Below are 19,350 nucleotides of genomic sequence, written 5' to 3' on the forward strand. Positions count from 1 at the left end.
AGGTCCTAGTATTTCCTGAAGGGCATGCATGCCCTTGGTGACCTAGATTTCTTCAATTAGACCCTTCATGAAAGTTTTCACACAACACACTAATACCTCAGACTTGGAATGAAGCCATAAGCACATGAATCTTTGGAAAACAAAAAGATAAACTCCCCATATATCAAGTTCAGCTAGATTCTTACAGAGGTGCTTTTAATACTTTACCATCAAAGGGGATCTTGGGTTGACAATGTATTTATTTTTGCTTTATATAAGAAGTGTCCCCTACACTCCTGAATAAATTGGGAGCATGGGGAGAAGAGGGAAGAAGCTTGAAGAAAGAGGAGGGGAGAAGAGGAGGGGGGAGGGGAAAATGAGGGACTGAGTCCAGGATGAATAGCAAAAAAAGAGATACATCAATAGAGGGAGCCATTATATGTTTACAGAGAAATCTGGCACTAGGGAATTGTACAAAGATCCACAAGGATGACACTGACTAGACTAAGAATCTAAGCAATAGTGGAGAGGCTACCTTAAGAGTCCTTCCCCTATAATAAGAATGATGACTACCTTAAATGCCATCCTAGAGCCTTCATCCAGTAGCTGATGGGAGCAAAAGCAGAGATCCACAGCTAAGCACTGAGCAGAACTCCTGGAATCCAGTTGTAGAGAGGGGAGGAGTGACTTACAAAAGGGTCAAGACCATACTGGGACAGAGACAGCTGACCTGGGCAAGTGGGAACTCATATATACCAGTCTGACAGCTGGGGAAACAACATAGGACCAAACCAGGCCCCCCTGAACATGGGTGTCAGTTAGGAGGACTGGGCAGTCTATGGGGCCTCTAGCAATGGAACCAGTATGTATCCATAGTGCATGAACGGACTTCGGGAGCCCATTCCCCATGTAGAGATACTCACTGCACCAAAACAACCTGGCCAGCCCTCTTTCTCCAGCCCCCAGCCTCGAAGACAACTGGATTTAAATCGAAACAGGCAACAGCCATTCAGGAAGGTATTGAAGATGTATCCTCAAAGGACTTGGAAAGAGATCCCAAATCTAGGACTGAGCATAGTTCTGATATTACAACAAAAAATCCAATGAAGAACATCCAAATTCTTGAAGCAACTTTTTGAATTATATCAGCAATTGCCAATATGGATCCTAAAGTCCTGGAAAATGTGATGTGAATATGATCTATGTTTCACAAAGTATCCCTGACATTAGAAAGAAGTTTAAAAGGTAGGAAAGAGTATGGACATGACCCCCTCTCCGTTGATATTGTCCTACAGTGTAAAACTGTGAGTGTAGGAAGAGTCAGACCCTCCATTATCTTCCGAGAAGAAAGGCCTTTTTGGAATCAAAGCACTAGTTGAGGAAATAACAGTAAGGTTTTAGAAGACCTTCAAAATGTAGAGCTAGAGAGGCAGCTCAGTGGTTAAGAGCACTGTCTATTCTTCCCAAGCTGGATCCATATTACCCACATGGTAGCTCACAATCACCTGTACCTCAGGGAATCTGATGATGTCTTCTGGCTTCTATAGGCACCAGGCAGCAAGTGATACATAGACAGACATGCAAACAAAACTCCTACACATACATAAAATAATTTAAAACAATTATAAAGATCTTCAGCAAGCATGTTGCCCATGAACTTAGCTAACACACAAATTCCCCTATATTCCAAATCCCCAGATACCACCAAGTACAGCCAACTAAACTCCCCCCACCCCACCACGAAGACTAGCAGCAGCCGCGTCTTCAGGTTCCTCTGGAACACTCCCAGTATCTCATTCTGGAAAAAGTGTCTGCTGGGTATGGCCTGGTGAAATTCTATCCGAGATAAATCATGAAGTCTGAACTAACTGAGGGCCAGTGGCACAGAAAAAGAAACAGTATGGTAATTTAAAATTTTTAGAAATAGGATTAGGTTATTTTCTGAAATAGGACTTATCTGTAATATATTCACACATTACCAATGTATGCCTAATGGAGAAGCCCCACTCTCATGAGTGCATTTGTATAAGATCTCAAGGCAGTTCTTGATGTTTTGCAAGCTTTGCACTCGGCTCTTTGCAAGTACAGTCTGATGAGCCACATTCCCCAAGACATTTTTGAGTGGCAGGACCCAGACTCAACAATTTTGGGGATTAGGTGGAGTGAGGAGGATGGTGTGGTTAAGTGATCCTTATAGATGCTGGGTCAAGAGGCAGCAGTTTTCTTTCTAAAGTGTGTGTGTGTGTGTGTGTGCGTGTGTGTGTGTGTGTGTGTGTGTGTGTGTGTGTGTGTGAGAGAGAGAGAGAGAGAGGGGGGGAGTTTTCTCAAGCCTGCAGGGCATGAGAAGAACCACTGGATACCCTGCAGCTGGAGTTACAGGCTATTGTAAGCTAAAAATCAAACAGTTGTGAACTGGGTCCTCCAGAAAAGCCCAGAAGCTCTTAATCTCTGGACCATCTACTAGTTAAGATTTAAAGCCCTAATATTGAAGGGGGACATGTTACAGCAGGATGTCAGTGACTTTCTGGTAACTAGAAACCAGGAGACTATTAGCCTGCAAGGCCCAAATCTGTCAGCAGGCTAAGAAATTTTTGGGTTTCTTCCTCCAACCTGGAAAGAGGAGACTGTTTGGAAAGCACTAACAGACAATTAGACAAATGGAGAAACCATTTCAATTCTCAGGCAATTGAAAGTATTCCAAGGCATGTCAGATTACTGTAGAATTTGATCCCAAATTTTTATCTCACAGTTAAACCTGTTAGGAAGTTTTGAATGGGCCCAGGAATATTTATGGGCTTAAGGAGGGTGTTGACATCTGTGCCTGCTGTAGAAATTACAAGCTTGCGAAAGTCTTTTCAGTTGTTCATGAAAGAGGTGGATTCCTATTGGGAGTTCTCACTCTGATGATTGGAGATGAACCTCAGACTGTATCCCATTTATCGAAGTCAATGGATAATAATGGAGAATGGTGGGGAGAGGACGATGGTAGGGGACTTTGTATCAGACACTATAGGAAGGACTCTGTACTTAAACAAAATGTTTTCGTTTGTTTTGAGTTAATCTGCACACAAGCCATCTTAATGCTGTGTTTGTTCTGAGTTAACCTTACATCCCATTGGCCTAGGGGACTGCAGAGCTCATATCTGACACCATGGGACATTAACCAGACTAAGCATTGTTGGATGCCTAGGTTCAGAAGTCAAACAAGAGGGGAGACACAGATAGGAGTCTTTGGAACTCGGTAGTGAAAAGGTGGGGGACAAAGAATTAACTTGAGCACTAATGATTAACTTAGTTTGCCTCGCTAGAAAACTTCTGGTTTGAGGTGGGGTATTAAGGTGGCTTCTTTGGAAGCCTTCATGATCATGCCAGCGTTTGACTAAAGCCCAACTTAAAGAGTCTATTCCTGTCTCCATTTCTTGGTGGCAGGAGTTACAGTGAGAGTCTTACTGTTCCCGTAAGAAATGACGCTGTATGTGAAAATAGTCCAATGAAGTGGCCTGTTTCGTGTAAATGGAATGTTTCAACTAAACCCAGATAGGGCACCACAGAGTCGAGTCATGGTCCTCCCACCGTCCTAGAGTGGAGCCGGAAGCTACAGGGCTGGACCACTGAGGGGACATGTGACTGACCCTGCGGCCAGGGCGAGAGGACGTAAGGTGATCGGGTTCCAGCGGGGTCAGAACGGCAACCTTGGGCCTCTGGAGCGGCGTGTCTGGCTGGCACACGGAAGCGATCCACACCTCGGAGCTGGGAAATCCAGGAAGGGTGCGTGGCGGAAGCTACGGTTCTCGGGCGTGGGAGAGGGATGAAGCTGAGGACGTAGTAAGCTCGCAGTTTGTTGTTGAGGCATTTTCGTGCTTTTCCTGGAACGCACGGTATGGCTTAAGCTGACCTCAGACTCCTGAATATCCTCCTGCCTGGGATTACAAACGTGAGCCAACACGCCTGGCTTCTGTCGGTTTTATTTTGTTGGTTGTTTTTAGTTTTGAGGACGTTTCGTAAAGCCCATATTGGCCTCACTCCTTTGGCGGAGGATACCCTTGATTTGAACCAAGCGCTGAGCTTATAGGCTGGCGCTGCCACACATGGCTTCTGCTGCATGTTTAAGTAGTTTCCACTGTAAGTAAACAGAATATTTGAGTAGATAATCGGAGATAGATGGATAGACGTAGGTGGCTTTAAGAGGCATGCGCGAGAGAACAGCGAACACATTAGGCCCGAAAGCTGGAGATTGTTTCCCTTATTTAGGGAATAACAAGGTCACCAGGATGTTTTCGAGCGCAGTCAATAATATTACCGGGAAGGAAACCTGGGCACTTGGTGTGTGAGGAACTTGGTTTTGGGGAGAAACATTTGTTAATTGGAAATCCACAATAGGAATAGATGGGAGGGCGGACAGAAATGAAATAGCTAATACCTATAACCCTAGCACTTGGGATACTGAGGCAGGAGGATTGCCTTTAGTGGTTACAGAGTGAGACCCTTAGAGGAAAATTGGCAGGAATTCTGGTGGGAAGTGTAGACTGTTGTGGGCGTTGGGGCTGGATGGAGCCCACAGCATTGGCTTCTGGATCAGATGCACACAGCAGAAAAGGAAAAATAAATTCAAAATTTTAAGTCTATGGGTTAAAAACAGGTTTTGGGGTTTTTTTGGTTGGGTTTTTTTTTTTTTTTTTTTTTTTTGATGTTTTCTGTTTTGGTTTTTGTGGGGTTTTTTTGGTTTTGTTGTTGTTTGTTTGTTTTTTTTTTTTTTTTTTTTTTTTTTAATCAAAAGATATGAAGCTCAGCCTTAAGACCTTGTGTCAATTCCTCAACTCTCCATGTCAGGTTTTGTCTGCAGTACAAGGTTAAAAGTAGTTCTTAATGGGTTTCTATGGAGATTGAATTAGTGAGTGAAAAGCAGGTGGAGAAACTCTTTCAGCTTGTTTATTATGCTGAGACATGAGGTGTGACTGACTGGTCATTAATAAGAAGAAAAACATTTAAGGTTTTTTCCATATAAGAGTGAGATTTATAAGAACCCATTCATTAAAGCTTAAGAAAAGTTTAGGCCATATTAAATGTTTTAAACTTGATCTTAGTGGTGATGGCAAGTCATTATGTGCAACATGCACAAGGGAGCTATGCTTCATTTGCTCCTTAGGAAGATCACAGTTGCACTGTGGGAAATAGGTTGATGTCAGGAAGACCAGATGGAACAGTGGTTCTCAACCTTCTTAATGCTGCAACCCTTTAATACAATTCTCATGTTAAGGTGACCTCGAACCATAAAATTATTCTCATTGATTCTTTGTGGCTTTAATTTTGCTGCTATTCTAAATTGTAGTGTAACTGTTTTGCCAAAGGAGTCAAGACTGGCAGGTTGAGGATTGCTGATTTACAGTAGTCCAAGTGGGAGACCTTGTCATCAAGAAACTACAAGAAGGATGTATTTGAGGGATATGAAGCTGTAGAATCAAAAGAACTGGGAACTGTAGGAGAGATGACAAAGCAGTTAAGAGCACTAGCCAATCTTCTAGAAGACTGAGATTCAATTCTCAGCACACACATGGCAGCCCAACCATTGGTAGATAACTCCAGTTTCAAGAGATCTACACCCTTTTCTGGCTCTCTTCAGGCACACAAGTGATGCACAGACATTCATGCAGGCAAAACACCCAGACATGTAATTTTTTTAAAAGCAACTTGATTAATTATATACAAACAGTATGAAAGGAGGAGGAAGGAATGGTCAGTTTTCTGGCTTAAATCTCAAGGTAGCTGGACCTTCCCAAAGACAGGTTAAACTACAGTGTATTGTGTTCTTAAATTTAATCACATTTTTAATATAATTACTTATCTATTTAATAATATATTTCATCTAATTATCCAATTACTAAACACATGTGTAATTTGATTAATTAGAGTCACCACTAATTTATGTGTTATGCCAGTACTAGAGTTCTTACTGCCTTTAAAAAAAAGATTTGGCTTTTAAATTGTCTATATGTGTCTGGGTATGTGCACTGGAGTATACTTGTCCATGGAAGCCAGAAAGGTACTCAGACCTCCTGGTGCTGAAGTTGCCCTTATTGTGAGCCACCTAGCAAGGGTTCGGGAGGCCTCAGTGGTACCCTTTGCAAGAGTAGGCTGTTGTCTTAACCACGGAGCCATCTCTTCAGCCCCTTCATTAGAGTTATTTAAAGAAATGGGACCTGTTTTTATATTTGGGACCTGTTTTTATATTTTGGTTAGTAGTTGTCTAAAAAGAGACTTATTTTAAAAAATGAAAGTAGAAGGGGGACTGTTTGGGAAAAGGATCATTGTGGGGGTGGAGGGCAATTGATCGAAATACATGTGTATGACACTCCATAATGAAATTCATTGTTGTGCATAGTTAATAAATGCTTATTTTAAGAAGAATAGGAAAAAAGTCAAAGACTAATTATAAAGATTGTCTCATGATTATCAAGTCGTAAGATCTTCAGGGGGAATTAACATGCCAAAAATAAAACAGCAAATGATTTAATTCTGGTGAAAGTCAAACACCTATGAACCAAAAAGTTGATTATTTAGTTCAAGTCTGAAGACAAGAGGCTTAGCACCCAGAAGAATAGAAGTCTCGTTCCAGAGCTGAAGGCAGAAGTAAAACACTGGTATCTGATTTGGAAAGCTGTTAGAGAAGAAGTCTCTTGATTGAAAGGGGATCAGTCTTTTTGTTCTCAGACCTTCACCTGATCTGGGGAGACCCACTGCAGTATGAAGGACAATCTGTTTTACTAGTTTACAGTCCATTAATTTAAATATTAAATCTCATCCCAAAACACAGAAACATCTAAAGTAATGTTGGACCAAATATCTTCATACCATGTGTCCAAGAGTAAATTAGGCACCATAATACCAAACTACATTTACTTGCTAATAAGCATCACTTTCTTGGACTTTTTCAACCTCTCCTAATAGCAAATGGTGGTGTAAGCCTCTCACATCCTTGTTACTTGAGAGAGAAATTGAAACAGAGAGGACTGTTTCAGCTTACATATATGAGGCTGCATTGAGTAACATAGCAAGACCATATCACAAACAAAATAAGAATACTAGTAGTAGATTTTAAATTTCATTATTTATGAATGCAGGATCCCATTATGTAGCCTAGGATGGCCTCAAAACATGCAAGCCTTCTGCCTCAGCCTGTGGAGTATTGGAGTATAGGCCTGGTTTTAGATGTTTGGTGTTTTGTTTTTAATGCAAGCACCAATTTCCTATGTTTTCTTTAGTTGTATCTCCTTAATCTAGAACATTAACCTCCCAGTGTCATTAGCTCTGTGTTTTGGGGAAATTGGATCCATCCCTGTTGTAGATGGACTAGAGTTCTGGATTTCTGAAAAGGTTTCCTCCGTAAATTCATGATAAATAATATTTATTAAAAGTATTCCATTATTAAAAGTATTCCATAGGTGATAAGATAGTTGGTGTTGGTATCTTATTGCTAAGTTTGATCATTTGGTCATGTTTGCAGCTACACAGTGTGGTAGTTAACACTGAACATTCTGTTCTTCTCTCTTTTGCCCCAGTGGTTTTAACATTCACTTGTGGTTCTCAATTGTTTATTTTGAGAGTTTAAAATTGAAGTTTTTCAAACTGGGCATTGGTGGTGCACCCTTTTAGTCCCAGCACTTGGGAGGGCAGAGTCAGGCAAATCTCTTCGAGTTCAAGGCAGCCTGGTCTACAGAGGAGTTCCAGGACAGGCTCTAAAGCTACACAGAGAAACCCCATCTTGAAAACAAACAAAAACTGGTGATTTTTTTTTTTTTTTTTCAAACCTCTTACTATTGTAGCTAGGTTGTGTGGTATCCTTATAAAAGTTTTCTCACTTTGTTTATATACACTTTGGAATAAATGTTTTGGAGAAAACTATCCTAAGGAAAAGATCATTTGTTGCTGTAGCATGGAATAATAAAAACTAGGGGGTGAAAGCTGAATGGTTAGAGAAGTGACCAGCCACTAGAGTTCTTACCTCTACCCATGCTCAGACCAAAGGGGTGATCCTGTCCTCAGACTGCTGCCTCAGTCTGCTTCAGACTGACTGTCATGAGCTCCTGTCTCCTCGCACCTTATGTTCCTCCAGCTATATCATTCCTATCTCCACCTCCCTAGTGATGGGATTAGAGATGTGTGATCCCAAATGCTGGGACCACCTTCGTGGGAGCTCTTTTTTTCTTTTATACTGGATCAAATTCATGTAGCTCAGGGTAGTCTTGAACTCACAGAGATCCACCTGACTCTGTCTCTGGAGTGCTGTGGTTAAAGGTGTGTGCCACCACTGCCTGGCCTCTGTGGCTAACTAGTATGGCTAGCTCTGTTCTCTGATCCTCAGACAAGCTTTATTTATTAGAGCATAAACAAAATAACATCACAGCTAGCATTGCTGTTTCTGTGACTTCTGTTTTTAGGAGTGTCCTTCAGGATACACTCAAAAGAAAGTTCTCCAAAACAAAGTACCTGAAGCAAGGGATGGCACTGGCCTTGGTGAGTGTGTATTCATGTGCATTCTTCTTTTTAAAAGTTCTTTTGAGAGTTTTCAACATGTTCTGATCATATTCTGTTCCACACATACCTCTTCTCAGATTCACCCTAGCAAGCGTGCATACTCTTTGTCTCCTCTGAGTCTGAAGGAGGAGCTTCAGGTAATGAATGAGGGGATCATTCCTATTCATGGAATCAGAGGTCTGACCTTGGGGGTCCTAACAGACTAAATTTAGTGACTTGCCACTCAGTCTAGTGAGAGAGGTGGAGTGGTAGTGAAATAAGAAAGGAATTTATTACTTAGCATGTCCATATTGGAAAGAAACAGGACAATGGTGCCCTAATCCCTATCTTAGGGCCCTGACTAGAGTTTCAGGATTAAATGTACAAAAGCTGAGAGGAAGAGAGGCAGATAGCATACATAGCCTTGTCAGTCTGTCTTGGACAAACTGATCAGTCATTATTTCATGCTGGTTCTGTAAGGTCCTGCTAGCTCCAACAGAATCATTACAGCTGAGGCAGCCAATGCTGGTGCCTGTGGATCCTAGCACGGGTGGTCTGTCGGCAAAGTTCTTAGTCTCTTGAAAAGGACTTAGTTATTCTTATCTTGGTGACATTAGCCTTAAAGGGGGACTAGAAGCTGTGCATTGTGATTTAGGACTTTAATCCCAGCACTCAGTGGCAGGTAGATCTCTCTGGGGCCAGCCCGATTTACAAACCAAACTACAGGCCAGCGAGAGATCCTGTCTCAAAGAAAGAAAAGAAAAGAAGAGGAGTAGAGGTACTAGCAAGGCTAGATAAATTAGAGACTGTCAAGCTATTTGTGAATTATCAGAGAGACACTCCTTAAATGACTAGGTTATATATATGCATGCATGCAGAGCTAAGTAGAAATCTGACTCAAAGTTTAAGGTAGCAAAAGAGATGAGTCTGTGCTTTAAGCCACTGTTAAAACTACTGTGCTTGGGAACAGGGATTCAAAGTTCAAGGAAACAGAAAAGGCCTTGGGCAGGAACCATTGAGCAAACAGTTCAGGCAGCTGCGCTATGAGGAAAGCACTGGACCTCGAGAGGTTTTACGCCGACTCAGGGAGCTCTGCAGACAGTGGCTGCAGCCTGAGACCCGCAGCAAGGAGCAGATCCTGGAGCTGCTGGTGCTGGAGCAGTTCCTGACCATCCTGCCAAGAGATCTGCTGGTCCAGGTGCTCGAGCACCACCCAGAGACTGGGGAGGACCTGGTGGGAATACTAGAAGATTTGCAGCGAGACCGTGAAGAAGCAGGACAACAGAAGGTAAGGGGTACAGGTGTCCTTTTGCAGGAAAGTAAGAAGTGAACCCCCAGGTCACATAGGTGGACATGAGCACAGCAGTGGGAGGGGCACTGCTCACTGCTGTTCAGTATCAGCTTCACCTCACCCTTGCCATCCCCTCTTTTCTAACACCGAAGCTGGTCTTTGTAAACCATTTTCCTAATTAACTGTACTTATCTCTAGGAGCCAACCCAAGGAAGCAGACAGACTGTACTGGTTGGAGGGACAGTCCCTCCCAAAGAAGTGCAGCAGCAACTGGTCCTGCCTGAGCATGGGGTGCAGAAGCCTGAGAAGGAGAAGGGTAAGAACTAAATGGCATCCTTTCGAATTTGAGGTATTGTAGACCACACAGTGCTCTCTGCCTTGGCACTCTTAGCTTTTTGTGTTTTGATTTTATCAAAACTGTTGTGGCTATAACTTATATATACAATCCACACTGTAGCTTCACTAGACAGTGAGTTTTTTTGTATATACCATAAACTTAAGTCAGTACTACAGTCAAGAATTGAAAGATCAACCACTCTAAACAATTTAAATCAACAACACACCAAGGAGGAGTGGATCTGGACCTGGACCTTCCTTATGTTCTTACCTCCTTCAAGTCACTGTAAATGGAAGTGATGGGCGATTAATTGGTGTGGGTTTTTTTGTTTGTTTTTGTTAGATGTTTTGTTTTGTTGTGGGTTCTCCTTTGCTACTGTTCTAATCGGTGTATTTTTCTCTTTCTAGTGTGATACAACCCTTTTCTTTCTCCCTTCCCCATTTAGTGTCTTTGTGTGTGTGTGTGTGTGTGTGTGTGTGTGTGTGTGTGTGTGTGTGTGTGTGTGTGTGTGTGTACACATAGGGTCTTCCTGGGCAAATATGTAGACTAGTCTTGGCTTGAAATCCCAAAGTGTCTTCTTGATATTTCCATTAAGTTACCTTCTTTTCTTTCCTGTTGCTTAAATACAAATGTATTGTTTCCCCTTCCTTAAAACCCTTAGTAAACTAGGTAATGCTGTTCCTTTTTTTGACATCTAAAAATGGTGGCCATGTTGGGGAGAGGAACAAAGAGATGCAGCACCCCACCCCTATCCCCCAGTTCAATAACAAGATGTCCTGTGCCTCCCACTCACAGGCACTTCTGACATGCCCTATTTCATTGCCCATTTCCTCCTTCTAGTTTCTCTCTTCTAGGTCTCTTCTGCCTCATTCATTATATTCCCTACTTTTTCAACTCCCCTGCTCTCCCTTTATCCTTCCTCTGAATCTGGGTCAGTGTTCCACATGTACAGTTATGTTATATCAGGTTGTAGTTTCTGGCTTACTTCTCTTTTCCTCTTTCCACAATTAAAGGGCAGGATTTTGTATTGTGCTTTGATTCTATTACAGTCCCCAACCCTCAGTAAACAGTATCTACTAATGATTGGCTATTCTTATTTCTAAAGCTTACATCAGCTGTCTTCTTTCCTGTTTAGTATTTTAGAAAAACTTGCAACATATGAGTAGGTTAAGGAACCTCTGTTCCCTTCTTGGAGGGAGATACTTTTGTTGTTTGTTTATTTTTGAGACTGGGTCTCCCTGTAGCTTTGGAGCCTGTCCTGGAAATCGCTCTGTAGACCAGGCTGGCCTTGAACTCACAGAGATCCACCTACCTCTGCCTCCTGAGTGCTGGGATTCAAGGCATGTGCCACCACCACCCAGCTTTCATATTTCAACAATGTAATGTTTTTGCAGATTCATTATTCTCAAGGTCTTGTGGTCTTAGCGCTGTTGATTTATTGATAAGGACTTAAACTACTTTCCTAAGATTACATTCTACTCATGATAAATTGTCACTATGCCAACACATTTTCAGTTTTCAAAGTACCATCCCTTTGTGCTGTGATTGTCTCTGGTGACCCAGTTTTACAGTTTTATGTTTCTTGTTCCCCATATGACAAATCATGATCAAGAATATACAGTCATGCTTAGTAGCTTCTGTCTGTGACATATATCATATAATACAATTTAGAACATTTAAAGTAAGTTACCTCCCACCATGACTTTTATCCTTCCCCCAAGCCAATCATAGTTAACTATTTCTTGGATGTCAAGCTGGATAGCTGGCACAAGACTATAAATCTCAGGACTTGAGAGGCTGAGGAAGAGGGGTTTATATTAGGCCACGTTGTTCTGCATATTGAAACCTTTCCTCAAGAGAAACTAAAAATCAAAATCACAGTTTCTTATAAACCATTCCGTGTGTGTGTGTGTGTGTGTGTGTGTGTGTGTGTGTGTGTGTGTGTGTGTGTGAGAACTTTGTGGGGACTAGAGAGATGGCTCAAGTGTTAAGAGCACTGGCTGCTTTAGCAGTGGACCTAGTTTCAGTTTCCAGCACCACATTGCAGTTCCGAACATCTGTAACTGCAGTTCCAGGGAACTGGATACTCCTGTGGTTTCCATGGGCACTGTGTGCATGTGATACACATGAAATGTTTTCTTTTAATTCTTTTAAATTTATACACATGACTTGATTTAAATATTTCTTCCTATTTGCAGATTCCCTTTCCTGACCACCAGAAATGAAATAAGTAGTGATGTATATATATATATTTAATGTTTCAGGTAAGGAAACAAGGAATGATCATGGAAAACTCATTGTAAGGACAGACTCTTGTGGAAGAATAGAATCATCTTGTACAACATCTGAACCCATTGAGGCCCACTTGGAAAAGCAACCAGCCATGCCCAAGGAGAAAGCTAGCAGCCAATGCTTGGAAACTAAGGAGGGACTTGTCCAGCACTCAGACATGACTGAACATGAAAGGGCACATGCAGGAGAAAAGTCTTGTGAATCTGTAGTGTGTCAGAGTTCTACTCCTACTGAACATCCAGAAGTCCTCTCTAGAGAAAAAGGTCACCTCTGCCACGAGTGCGGGAAAGTCTTTCAGAGGAGTTCACACCTCGTCAGACATCAGAAAATCCATCTTGGTGAGAAGCCTTACAAGTGCAAAGAGTGTGGAAAAGTCTTTAGCCAGAATGCAGGTCTTTTGGAGCATCTCAGAATCCATACTGGAGAAAAACCCTTTCTGTGTATCTATTGTGGAAAGAACTTTAGGCGAAGCTCTCATCTTAATCGACACCAAAAACTCACAATCAGGAGGAGCCCTGTAAATGCAAGGATTGTGGAAAAGTCTTTAGTAAGGCCCTACTCCTCTCCCACCATCAGAAAATCCATGGTCGCTTCAAAAGGCATTATTGTAATGAGTGTGGGAAAGCCTTCAGTTTGACTTCAGACCTTATTCGACATCACAGGATTCACACTGGAGAAAAACCTTTCAAATGTAAAGTATGTCAGAAAGCCTTCCGCTTAAACTCACACCTCGATCAGCATGTCAGAATCCACAATGAAGAAAAACCCTACCAGTGTAGTGAATGCAAAGAAGCTTTCAGGCAGAAGTCAGGTCTCTTTCAGCATCAGAGACATCACCACAAAAACAAAGTGGCTTGATGAGCTTCTCTGATATCAGAAAGTTATTTGACAAGCAAACAGTGCTTTGTAAAAAGTCACCATGGCATCAGAATTCTTGGAGGCCAAATTGGAAGCTGTTTGCCTCCATTGCTTCCCTCTCCTTTATTTTACTTAAAGCCATAATTAGACAATAATAATTTCACTTTAGATTGTGGGATTGGAGTTAAACAGTTCTTCACTACAGGACATCTCAAAGCTTTTAATGTGATTAAGTACAAGATTATTTATCTCTAAGTAATAGCCTTCTGTATGAATGAAATCTTTTAAATCAACAAGTCAAGTGCCTACAGATTTATAGAGAATGAGCAAACTGATATATTTGCAAGTACTAAAGCAAAAGACTCTTATCAAATAAGAGGGCTGAGGAAATGGCCCAGTGGTTAAACCAATTGCTATGCAAGTGTAAGAACAATGTTTTGAATCCCCAGCTCCCATGTAGAAGTCAAACGGGTATAGTGGCCCACCTGTGGTCCACCCCTCAGGAGGCAGAAATGGGATTTTTAGAGCAATACTAGCCAGACTAGTTGTATCAACAAACTTTGGATTTGGAAAGCAGTTGGTGTAATGATCAAGGAAGACTCCTAATGTTGATTTAAGTGCACATGCACCCATATACATAAATACCCACACATGCAAACATCACACACACACACACACACACACACACACATGAAAAAGAAAATCCCAAGGGGCTTGAGTAAAGACTCAGCAGTTAACACTCTGCTCTTTTAGAGGATCCATCCATTTTCAGTTCCTAGCACCTACATAGCAGTCCACAACCATCTGTAACTCCAGTTCCTGGGGATCTGATACCCTGTACTGGCCTCCTCAGACTCACGTACACAAATGATCCACATATGTTCACACATACACAAGTTTTTAAAAATTAAGCCCAAGATAAATCTGATACTGCTTGGAAATACACATTCTCAAAAGTCTTAACATTGGTTAGCTAAACATTTTCTCTGTTGGTTTCACCCACATGGTGGCCTTATACCCACTTTACCCATGAACTATCAGTGATAACACTTCAGAAAGTGTATTCAGAATTTTTTTTTGCTGTTTAACTATGGAGTCTGCCCCTCATGAATTAGCTCGTGTCTTTTTACATTTCCTACCTGTTTGAACCACAGTATCAACATTGTTTAAGTTATAAATCAAAGTTTTCCTTAAACTATGCATAAGACTCATTATGAGTCATTTGAATGTCCTGTGTTGAATCTAAGCAGCAGCTTTCTTATGTGGCAACTCTAGGCCATTACAGTGACTGCTTGAAAAACACTTTTTAATGAATGTCCCTTGGGGAAAATGACTTTTTCCCTTTGATGCCAATGATGCTAACTTTAAATGATATTTATTTTGAAATAATTTTGCCCGTTAAAATTAGGTTGGCAAGATGATTGTGGTCATTTTGTCATATTGATGCTAGTGATGAAAAGTAAGCTTGGAGGAGTCTTTCCAGGCACATTACCAGAATGGTAGACATTGCTTCTGGGTTGGGAATAGCACAGGTTATAGTTCTCCGAGAAAAAGGCTTCTTAAGTCATGCCGTTCTGGGAAAATAGATGGACCCTTGTAGTGATTACAACTTGGTTTTGCTCCACTTGGTTTACAAATACTTTTCTTGTTCAATAGAAAAGGCTGGAGTCAAAGATGATGCATGCTATCCCTACAGTCTGAATCTCTGGCCTTTGGGCTCCATCATCATAGCCCATGCTGTCAGTTTTTAAGGCCATATGACTGCTGAAGTTATAACTATCACATGCAAAGTGTGGACAAAAGAAGGTTAAAAAGAGGTTCTTCTTGACTCAGTAAGCCCCCTGTGAGCGGCTTTCCCCAAATTTACTTAGCATGTGTATCTTAGGCCAAAACTAAAAGGAAGCAGGAGAGGTTCTTGTTTTGTGCAGAGCTAAAGGGATAAAGGGGGAGATAGATGTCAGAATTACACCTAGCAGTCCTTGGCCTGTCTGACTGAGGAAGCCGACTAGAAGCAACGATACCATTTTCTGTAGGGAAACCAATGTGTAAGAGAAGTAAATGTAGTGCTTTGAAATACTGAAAACCATGCAAAGCTAAACCTATTTTTTTTCTTCAGCCTTTACAAACAAGCTTAAGTTGATGTCATGGATACTTTTCCCAAATAATTTGAGGGCTATATACTGAGGTCAGTACCTAAACAGCTTCATGTTAAAATTTAAAACAGATTCTTTTCAGTTTAATAAGGAAGCATATAGATAGGATATCTCATTCTTAATGAAAAAATGTAAAATTTGAAGCCCTATGTATTCTGAATTACTTAGATATTTGTTCCAGGCTTTCTACATGATGACAGGCATTTCTCTTTGGGTAGTATCCTGCCTTTAATATCCAGATACAGAGTATAATAGAAGATTGGGTATCACCATCCACTCAGTTTTCCTATATATAGAAGATGCAGTTATATGGCTTTTCCACTGCAAGCAGAATATAAGCAAATAGGAGAGGAGACAGTAGCTGTCTATGTCATATCTTTATAAATTCGTAATTAGCTTATCTTCTGCCTCAGCTCTTGCCCCCATGCTGGGAATAAAGGTGTATACTATCATGCACTTAGAATTATGATAAAAATTTGTGTTGTTTTTTGTTTGTTTAGTAATTTTATAGATACATGTCTTTTAAGTTATGTTAGGGGAGGGGTCGGTCCATGTAGGCCAGAGTTGTTAGATCTCCCTGGGAGCTAGAGTTACAGGCAATGAACTGCACAGTGTGGGTGCTGGGAATTGAACTCTGGCCTTCTGTAAGAGTAGTATGTTCTGTTAAGTCATCTCTCCAGCCCTACAATAATAGTAATGCTGTACAACCAAAAAACAACCTTGAAGTTGGCATTGTGTTGCATAGAAGACTGAAGCAGGGGGACCACAAGTTCAAACTCAGCCTGAGCTACATATTAAGACCCTATCTCAAAACACAAGCACTAAAGATATATCTCAGTGGTCAAGCATTTGCACAGCATGTGCATGGGCTGGGTTAGGCCCCAGCACTCCCAAGATAAAAGTCTTAGAATCTGATGAATCTCCTTGATGTTTGCCTCTTGTGTCCATGCAAAAACCTGCATGTAAGTATCTATAACACTTTTGTATTTCCTAAACCTCAGAAGAAAGCTAGCTGTCCTTAAGTAAATAGAGCCTATTTAAGAACTTCCTTTAAACTTTACTGTTGAACATCTTTTTACATGCTCATTAACCATTTATCACTGGTTGTGTGAAAGTGATGATCTTTTCTTTTGGCTTTTCTATTAACATTTCCTTTTACTCCTAAACAGCATGGCCTTTAAAAGTTAGAGAACTATCAAAATTTTAATTGTACATTACTTTTTGTCAGTTTCTGTGTGCTGTATTTACCCAACAAATATATTTAAAACAATGTAAAAACATAATTTAATTATTGATAGTATAAAGAGAATACTATGAAAATATTGATATTGACAGTACTATAAACAGTCTGTAAAGAGTTATAAAGTTTCAAAGGAATTTTTGAATAAAATTAAAGCTTTAAAAAGAATGTAAAGATTTTGAATTGTGTTTCCCATAACATTGCTTATAAAGAATACAGCCTAAGTCTATATTAATGAGGATATAGTCAGTATATATTGTAACCTATACAATGAAGTACTATTGTTGGGATGTCTATAAATTAGTCATATGGGGCTGGGAGAGGCTCACCTGGTAAAATGCCTGACACAAGCATTTGAACCTGAGTTCAGATTCCCAGGACTCGTGTAAATGGTAAAGGTGGTAGTTAGTGCACGACTATAATACCCTTGGAGGTGTGGGGATCCCTGGAGCTTGCTGGCCACCCAGTGAAACTGCAACAGTGAGCTCCAGATTCAGTGAGAGATCTTGTCTAAATATCAATGTGAAGAATACCTCTGGCCGGCACACCCACACGCACCTGTGCGTGCTCATGAGCACGCATACAGACTCTTTTTTTAAAGCCGCTATGGAAGAAATTCCAGGCTACCCTAGCAGAAAAAAAAACTAAAGTGCAAAATTAGATTGTGGTTTCCGTAAGTGCTTCAAATGCTAATATACTCTCTGAACAAAATGTTTCAAAGATTGTTCTGAGAATTTATTAAACAGGGAGACTGTGGAGATGGGTCCTTGAGTAAGGCCACTTGCGGCCAAGTCTGACAACCTGAGTTCAATCCCTAGGACCTACATAACAAAATGTGAGGTTGTCCTCTGACCTCCAAACTACCCATCTGCGAACATACACACAGAAAATAAATACGTGTTAATAAATATGGTTAATTCTTGAATTCATGCTACCTGCGGCTTGTCACGCATATAAAATCTGTATACTTCCTCACCTTGCGGCTTTGTGCCTTTGTACTCTTGTGGCTCTCCGCACAAGGCCGGGTAAGGGTAGCTCAGCTTTGTCTTTACGGGTGTCAGTCAGTCTAGGGAAGAAACTCTTCCTCTCTAGTTGTTGGGAACTGAACCCAGTCAGTAAGTCAAGGAAGCGCTCTCCCTCAGGTACATCCCACAGGATTTTGGTTGAAATGGTTTGTGAAATGCACACGTGGTTGGGATTCGGAACCACCAGTAGAGGCTGGTGCCCAGCCAACTCCACCAGAGAATCAGAGCCTGGGACCACGCTCCCTGAAGTGCACAGCGGCAGCCGGAAGTTGACTCTGGGGCTCCAGCTCCATCTACAGGAAGTGCCCCGCTCCGTCTGCAGGAAGTGCCCCCTGTCCCTCATCCCATTGGACTCCTCCGAACTGCATCATCGCGGTCTCAGACTAACAGCAGCACCGCCAGGCTGTGGCGCTCTGGCCTCCTGGCTCCGCGTTTTGGCACTTGGCACATCCTCGTTGCACAGGTTCCCCTAAACTTTAAAGCAGCAAACAGACGTACTTAACTGCTGTGCGCTAGGCGCTGGCTTATATAGTCGTAGCACAGAGTCTGGGCACGCTAGAGCCCTGGCTAAAGCACCTCAGGTACATGTATTACATTCGTCAAGAAGTCCTTCAGTCTTTGTTGGGTACCAGGTGCGTGCTGCCTTTGAAGAGTCTATTCCGAGATCTGCTAGAGTTAGGGATGACTGTAATATCTGTAATAGAAGTTGGATAAAGGAGTGCATACACCTCCCTGTGCTCTGCCACCTGTGTGGCTTAGTTTTCCTCATCCATCCAGTAGGTTTGAGGGGTGACCACGGAAGATTACACACATACTGAGTAGGTCACATGCCAATGGGAAATTACATTGGAAGGATGGCCCAGTGCAAAGTGGAGAGGGGAAATGTTAGCATGCTATGAATGAGGAATTGAGATGTGCATGGTTTTCTTGTAGGTAGGAACTAACTTCTTTTATTCCAGGATTAACTTTACACGTGGAAAATAATTGGGCGCTTAATATAATTGGTGAATATAATTGGTGGTAAACTAAAAGTAAAACGAAGGTAAGATCAGATTCTGCGAGTTTGAAGTTCAAGGAGACGTGTTTGAAACTCGGTGGTGGTACTGATGCTGGTGGTCTCTCCTACATCTTCCCGCACCACCCATATGTTTAATGGCAATTTGTAGGATAAACAATGTTTTCACTCTTCTTTAACACTGCAACAGTCAGAGTGAAAGACTTCTCAGACATCAAAAGATCATAGAGACTTGCCCCCACCAGCAAACAAGCAATTATTTGCTAAACATCATTTGATGGCCCTTAATTCAATGTAGATGGATGGATCCTATATGTTAAGGCTCAAGTATACAAGACATAAGGCTAGTTCCCATTTTTCAACATCAATTGTAAGTTCCAGTTTATCTTGCCTATGCTTCTGACCCAATGGCTGGAAACCGGAGTTTTTTACCACCCCTCCCAGAGCTCACAGGACTCAGGAAGCATAATATAAAATATGTTGCAAAGGATACAGATGAAGCAGAAAGTGCCCTTGTATTTCCTAGAATAAGATTAAGGGCGTGGTGCTTCCATGCCCTCTGTGGAGGCATCAACCTCCAAATGTTTGAAAGCGCCACAGACCCTGCCCTTTTGGGTTTTAATGGGGATTTTATGATATAGGCATGATT

General features: G+C 41.5%; 1 protein-coding gene across 1 annotated transcript; it reads left to right on the forward strand.

Moving 5' to 3' along the window:
• The first annotated feature begins 3,638 nt into the window (after positions 1–3,638).
• LOC127229538 (zinc finger and SCAN domain-containing protein 26-like) lies at positions 3,639–13,836 on the forward strand. The gene is given in 7 exon segments (XM_051194620.1): positions 3,639–3,747; positions 8,415–8,490; positions 8,589–8,648; positions 9,461–9,778; positions 9,980–10,097; positions 12,383–12,904; positions 12,907–13,836. Coding segments are annotated over 6 exon segments (1,395 nt in total). The 5' UTR covers positions 3,639–3,747; positions 8,415–8,475; the 3' UTR covers positions 13,269–13,836.
• Positions 13,837–19,350: the final 5,514 nt, after the last annotated feature.

The sequence above is a fragment of the Phodopus roborovskii genome, unplaced genomic scaffold, assembly GCF_943737965.1.
Source record: "Phodopus roborovskii unplaced genomic scaffold, PHOROB, whole genome shotgun sequence".
Lineage (NCBI taxonomy): Eukaryota > Metazoa > Chordata > Mammalia > Rodentia > Cricetidae > Phodopus > Phodopus roborovskii.